The sequence below is a fragment of the Branchiostoma floridae genome, unplaced genomic scaffold, assembly GCF_000003815.2.
Source record: "Branchiostoma floridae strain S238N-H82 unplaced genomic scaffold, Bfl_VNyyK Sc7u5tJ_1285, whole genome shotgun sequence".
Taxonomy (NCBI): domain Eukaryota; kingdom Metazoa; phylum Chordata; class Leptocardii; order Amphioxiformes; family Branchiostomatidae; genus Branchiostoma; species Branchiostoma floridae.
The window spans coordinates 77,667-84,601 of NW_023365693.1; the positions used below are offsets into that span (position 1 = coordinate 77,667).

Consider the following 6,935-nt stretch of genomic DNA (forward strand, 5'->3'; position numbering starts at 1 on the left):
ATCTGACTTTCTTCAGGGAGGTTAACCTATGACATGTCAGTTTTACTACCATGTTTATCTTGCAACTTGGTTTGGTCTTGAAACTGTACTTTCCAAATTCCAGGTATTCATCTATGTGACCATTGTTTATATCAATCTCCTAAACTCCTTTGCCAGCTTTTGATACTATCTTATGCTATTGTAGGATCTGTTTGGAGATTATGCTATAAATTATATACCTTGCACTAACGGTATAGTTTTCTTGAAATTGCACACAAAAATGACAGACAAGATAATTTTCAGTATCAGAAAATTTCATTGAGTATAAAGAGAGATCATAACAAAAGTAATATACTGTGAACTCCTCTATACCTTAACTAATGCCTGCCTTACTTTGAGCATTGGCTGCATTGTATAACGTCTCGCTAAATAAAAATGGGGCCGAAAAGTCTATTTTTGATCACGGTACTTTACACTACATCACTCTGAGTCAGAACCTGCAACTCTTAACTTGTACATATAGTTTTATAACTTTACGAATGTGGCATTCATACAAAACTTCATTGGCGATAGTAATATCTATCTATCTATCTATCAATGCTAACTATCATACTGTGTCATCGAAAATTGACATGATGTCACATACCATCAACAGAATTTTCCACAATCGCAAATTTCACAACTTTCTACATTTAGAAATATAGAATATAACAGAAAACATAACAGAAAACGGAACAAAAAATACGAATCATGCTTCTTGGCTATCAAAAATAATATTTCTTTGTCACTGAAATCATACTCTTCACTTTCTATCTAAGATGTTTTTAATCTCAGCATCTTCTTGACCGGAGTCTTGACAGCATCTCAAGACTCCTTATGTGCAGTTTCTTGAAGGCCCTTTCTTGAGGCAGGTTCCTTAGAAGGGATGGACCCTTCTTAAGATCGAGACCAGTCCGAGAACTAGTCTGTTGCTCGACTGTCGTTTCGCGATCGTGATTCTCGTAAAGCGTCCGTTAACTGTGTCCGTACATGGGATCGCTGTAAAAGCTAACTTCAACATAGTGTTATTCAGGTATATATATCAATGTACAGTACTGTGAATCGTAGATATATCTTTGACACATTATTATTATATATGACTATAATAGCCTGGATCACAGCCGTGGTGATCTGTTGAATCATACTAAAGTAAACACAGCTGGTATCCAGACTATGGCTCTACTTCAGTTCAAATATACATTTTTGTACTACATGTACTGTGTGTGAAAGAAGTGTTTCTGGACTTAAGATGTCAAAGCCAATGTTGTAGAATACTAATTCATAAGAAAAGAAGAGCTCTTTTAAACTTATTGCATATATGATATAGGAAGACAGGAAAATAATTTCTTGCAAGGAGTCCTCAAATTACTTGAATAATGCTATAAAAAGATAACTGCATAATGTACTGAAGTAACATTGGCAATACAGATCTCAAAACTGTTGGAACTGTGGATACTGCATTGAAGGCATTCCTCAAAAATGATGGATGAATATTGTACAAATGCTTTTTGGCAAGCCTTAAATTTTGGCAAAGTACTTATCCAAGACTATTGTTATCTATCTATACCCCTATTGGCTAGAATAAAGTTCTAGCTATTGAGAAAACAAGACATTTGCCAAAATTAAAAACTTGCCAAATTTTTCCCCATCTCCTATATGGCGGATTTGATTGACAGTAGCAATGCATGCTGGGACCAACTACAGCACCGATATGGCGAAACAGCACCCATACTCACGTGACCTGAGTCGACCCAAGCTGACCCTGATGCGACCTGAGCCGACCTTTCACCTTAGCTGACCCCATGATGTCACATGTTTCTTTCTGACACTGGGATCTCCATCTCACGACTTGGAAGACGTAGATGAAGACTTAAAGATGGCGGACAAGTATTCCTCCACATTGACCCCTTGCTGGCGACAGCAGCTGATGACAGCGTTGACACGTTCTTCCTTTGCACCGTAGACAGCTTCGAAGAGGATATACTACAGGAAAAAATGAGCAGAAAAAAGTAACAAAAAGCCCATAGATTCTTAAAATGTAATAAGCATTTTTCACAATGAATTCTATGAAAAAACGTATCATAATAAAATCTTGTCTTTATTTTCAAATAGCAACAGGTATAACAGATTTTCCTGCCAAGCCATATCGTCTGTTGATACTGTGTGGTGATGACATGACGAAGACGGAGATACTGTGTGAAGCTATGCTAAACATAAGTCTCTCAGAGGGAAACATAAAATACTTTTTCGCATTGCCAAACTTCATAATCATACACTTATCTATCAACTCATTAGCTGTGACAAGCAATACAATTGATGGTTTAGTTTATGATGTAACCCTATTCGTTTGTTAACCGAGGGTTAATTTGACGTGAAAGAGGAGTTTGAGGTTTACGGTTTTTCCCAGAGAAGTTGCATAAATGGGGGCAGCAAGCCGGGTTTGCCTGCTTGGTAGAGTCTGGAGACCTGAAACATGGCACAAAAATGGAAACAGTCGGATAAAGACAAAACCTCCAATGATCTAATTGTTGCAAAAGAAAAAAAACTACTTGCACCTTTGACTTTTTGAGTAATATCAGGATCAGTAGAAACAAACTTATTTTTAAACATATAGAATGTCATGTATTTGCTATGACAAATTTGAAAAAGACACAAAGCATATAAAGGAAAGAAATTGTTGTGTTGCCGGTTACCAAACCAAACCTAGTCAAAACTTTCAGACGTACATGAGTAAGACTTTTTAGGGGGTCAAGTGGTGGCAAAGGACATTACATTTTTGATCTGACATCGGTTCTGAGTGGTAAGAATGCTGTAGAATCATTTACCATATGTGTTCTCTTCATTTTTGTCTGTTGCAATAGTCTCCAAGCAGACCCTACGGTGCCTTAGAAATAGTACCAAAGCTGGCAAGGGACTTAGTATAGCAGCACCGGTGCCCGTTTGACTCCCTTTGGCCTGCTATCTCCCTTTGGCTGGCTATACTCCTTTGCCAGCTTTGATACTATTTCTTAAGGCACAGTAGGGTCTGCTTGGAGACTATGTTGCAATAGAAAAAGTGATACAAACAAAGCCTCCAAGCCTAAAACACAACATTATCGTAAAACTTCAGTATCGCTTGTGTTGAATAGAGAAGTACACCTCCTGCCAGGACCCACCTTGTTGAAGTTACCATCCCGAAGGTGCAGGTGGACAACACTAGAACACAAGAACATGGGCTCCATGCTTTAGCAGTCAGTAGTATACAACCATACACATGTACAGGAAAACACAATGTATAGCAAGTGATGAAAGTAACCAGCGATTGGTAAACGATTCTTCCAAAGTATATTTTGGCATCTTCATTTTTTCTGTAAAATGTTGTACAAAGTACAATAAGGCTGTTCCAATTCAACTCCTTTGTTTTCAGACATTCCACAGTAAAAACTTAGCAAGAGATCAATGAGGAAAGAGACAATTACACAAAAACAATCATATATGACTCTATATAATCCCTGAAAATATTTGTACATTGTTCCAATGTTGATCTTTCAGTTAAAAATAATTTTTGTTAATGAAATAACTGACACATCAAATTGAATTGGCCCTAGATATAATGTAAGAAACAGCTCTAAACAAGGAGCAAAAGTTTATAAGTAAAAGTTTATAAGTGAAAGTTTATAAGTGCAGGTTTAAAAGTGAAAGTTTAAAAGTAAAAGTTTAAAAGTAAAAGTTAAAAAGTGAAAGTCTAAAATTGAAAGTTAACAAGTGAAAGGTTGAAAGTAAAAGTTAAAAGTGAAAGTTTAAAAGTGAAGGTATAAAAGTGAAAGTTTTTCCCATCAAACAGGAATACTGTACAGTTGCCAGAGTCCGACACACGGTGGCTGTTCGGCAGGCACGGTTGCTAGGAGACTGCGAGCCAGCTGGATGTCGTCGGTGGCAAAGGCATGTTCCACGGCCCTGGAAAATAACATAACAGTGCAGAATGTTACAGGGAAGATTATAAAGGATTAGAGAAGAAAAAGTTTACATGCGTGGAACTCAAAGTCAAACTTCCTCAAGGCATAATGAACTTACGCAAGAATGTGATCTGATATGTGACATTAGTTAATGTCCCCTCTGACAAAACTCTACAAGTTGCCACATTTGCTTACAATATATAGACAGATATAATAGTTACTGCAGCATCAAAATTTCCATACTACAGGTCACCTAGGGTCAGGGCAATCCACCCTACAGTATTCAAGACGCGGTATGCACCAGGGCAGAATGCACTGGAAAGGTACCGTATATGAGTGCAAACTTCACTGTACTTGTGTCATTTAGCCTCTAACCACTGAAGAAGGTGTACATAGCGAAACTAGTTTGGCCGACAGGCTGTATAAAACTTGAACTATGCGGCTCCAGATGTCTTTCTGAGGGACGACTGCAGTGTGCAAGATGTCGGTAGCTAGAGGGATGAATTTACTCTACTATATACCGCAGCATCAAAGTTTGATACAGCCTGTACATTTCATCACAGAACAATTTCGTTAGGTTGGCAAGACATAAAGAGACTCTTTTTTATACACAAAAGCTCTTTTATTTCCAGTGAACAATCCAGATTTACTCTCAGGAAGGTGACAGATGGTCACTGAAACATTGGTGAAAATAAAACAAAAGTTGTGTGAAAAAAAAGAACTTCTTTTAGTTTATTTACATAATGTAAGGGCTAGTAACCCATCCCTGGAAAAGCATACCCTATTACGTTATCAAAATAGCAAGGAAAACTGGGGTCCGATTGAACATTAATGTTTTTGCACATAAATTTATAGTGGCATATACAGGTGCTCAGGGTTTAGAACATAGTTGGGATTGCTCCCGATTCCATCTTACATTTACTGTAAATGCAGAAACTTCCGTGGTGGTTTAATGTTCGCGTTTTTCGCGGTGGCCACTTTCACGCAAACTTAAACCACCGTGAACATTTTTCCATGGCAGTAAGAGACTACAGTCATGGTGCTATAGCGAACTTAAAAACCACCGCGAAATTAAATCACCGCAAACTTAAAATGCATTTACAGTAGTTGGGATTGCTCGCGATTCTATCTTACACTTAAGCAGAATTATAAGTATCTTAATGTATGCACAGTACTATCCCACCTCAGGTTCAGGTTCACATTGTTGGGCATCATGCGCAGGAAGTTCTCATACGCAGTTGACCTCTGACCCTTTTCGAGACACCCGATGTAGAGGTCAACGACCTGTAGAAGACAAGGACTTGAACTCCAAATGATGTGTCTACTGGCAAACAAAGCCTGGTTCTTTTTGGACAGTCTTCACTGTATGGTACAGGCTTGAAAAGTTAGAAAACAGATTGCTCACTCATTCAAACACCCACACACTCATTCATACACACTCATTTACTCATTCATTATTTTATTTATTGAAAATGACAACAAGTCATTACACTGGGCCAGCCTAGGCAGTCTATTCAAGCTGATGACGGCTACGTAAGCTATGAGGAGCAGATGGAAGGTGCTGTAAATCGGTTTGTTGATGTTAAAAATGAATGCAGAGCGTCTGAGAGTTTTTGGTTTGTAGCAGAGTTTTGACCTGGAGAACCATTAAGGAGGACTCCGGCTGAGAGAGACTGGCCGACAAGGTGGAGCACTGAAGAAGCTAGGGTTTGCCGTGCAGCCAATTTACTCATTCATTCATTCATTCATTCACACATTTACTCATCACATGTCATGCACATTCATTCATTCACGTATACACATTAATTCATTCATCCACTCATTTACACATACTTTCATTCATTCACTCATTCACACATACTCATTGATTTACTCATTCAAATACCCACACATTCATTTACTCATTCACACATACAAACTCATTTACTCATTCATTCATCATTCTCTAACTCATGCACACACCTATGCACTATCACATATTCATTCACTCCCTCACTCTCACACTCTTTCACTCAGGCATTCACTCCCTCCCTCTCTCCCTCCCTCATTCTCTCCCTCGCTCCCTCCATCCGTTACCTTGTTGTGAAAGCTATAGTCCTGCCAGTGGCCCTGGCTGTGTTGCCGGGGGAAACTGGTCGGCATGGAGACAAGGCAGCGATTGGTCAGCTCCCTCAGGGTCTTTGTGGCGGCCATCTTGTCCTGCCTGGACTGTAACCTTGACAGATGGTGCTTCAAATATCTGAAATTATTCATAGCATGAAATTTCTAAACATGCTATTTGATTAACAGTCACATTCTGTAGTCTAAGTGGAATTTGATGCTAAGACGTTACATAGGAGGAATCAAGAATGTGTTGATTAAGACTTCTGAAAAAAACTTCAGATTTCGTGTTTCTGCAATTACATGTATTCTTATATCTTTCAACATTTTAATGAATTTTCCTGCACAAATGTTTACAGAAAAGCAACAACCAAAACTCCCAATCCAAAGCAAAACCACTTCTTGAAATTCTAAGAGCGACTTCCATCCAAGCAATATGTTACGAGCCTTAGTAATAGTTTTAAACAGACTTACTCCATCCAGACTGTCTGTACATCCCGGGTGCTGGTGAGACTACAGATGGCTGCCTCGTACACCTCCGCTGAGCTGGCATTATCACCCTGGAGACCCAGCAACAAGCTGGGGACAAATAAACAAACAAGGTGAGACTTCAAACGGCCGACAGTATCAGACTAGGAGGCAAACATGAACATTACGTAACAGTATCTATTCATGACTAAGGGCCATTTTACAGGAGGCAAAAAAATGTCCTACGACATTCGACGTGTGTCCAAGGACACATGTTTTTGCCAGTGTAAAAATGAAAACAACGCGCTGTGGTGCGCCGCAGTGTGGCACCATGCATCATTTTCATTTTTACATGGACAAAAAAAGCATTCTAGGACACGCGCTGATTGATATTATTGATAACGTCACCGCAAG

General features: G+C 38.9%; 2 protein-coding genes across 2 annotated transcripts in view; both read right to left on the reverse strand.

Moving 5' to 3' along the window:
- Positions 1-2,409: 2,409 nt before the first annotated feature.
- On the reverse strand, positions 2,410-6,212 carry LOC118407304 (zinc finger C3H1 domain-containing protein-like). The gene is made up of 5 exons (XM_035807766.1): positions 6,030-6,212; positions 5,137-5,237; positions 3,853-3,954; positions 3,174-3,213; positions 2,410-2,484 (listed from the first exon to the last, which is right to left on the reverse strand). The coding sequence occupies exons 1-5, from the start codon at positions 6,204-6,206 to the stop codon at positions 2,410-2,412; spliced, it is 495 nt and encodes a 164-aa protein (XP_035663659.1). The 5' UTR covers positions 6,207-6,212.
- A 311-nt stretch (positions 6,213-6,523) lies between these two features.
- The window catches only part of LOC118407305 (zinc finger C3H1 domain-containing protein-like), a 6,022-nt gene continuing 5,610 nt past the window's right edge, over positions 6,524-6,935 (reverse strand). The window contains exon 7 of the mRNA XM_035807767.1: positions 6,524-6,632. Coding sequence (XP_035663660.1) covers positions 6,524-6,632 — 109 coding nt within the window. The remainder of the gene's footprint in view (positions 6,633-6,935) is intronic.

What these genes read in the sequence shown, in the direction of transcription:
- LOC118407304 (XM_035807766.1), bottom strand. Translation starts at nt 6,206, where the DNA reads ATGAATAATTTCAGATATTTGAAGCACCATCTGTCAAGGTTACAGTCC. An exon ending in ACTATAGCTTTCACAACAAG is followed by an intron (nt 5,238 to 6,029) that starts GTAACGGATGGA and finishes TGTCTTCTACAG; the next exon opens with GTCGTTGACCTCTACATCGG. An exon ending in AATGTGAACCTGAACCTGAG is followed by an intron (nt 3,955 to 5,136) that starts GTGGGATAGTAC and finishes GTTATTTTCCAG; the next exon opens with GGCCGTGGAACATGCCTTTG.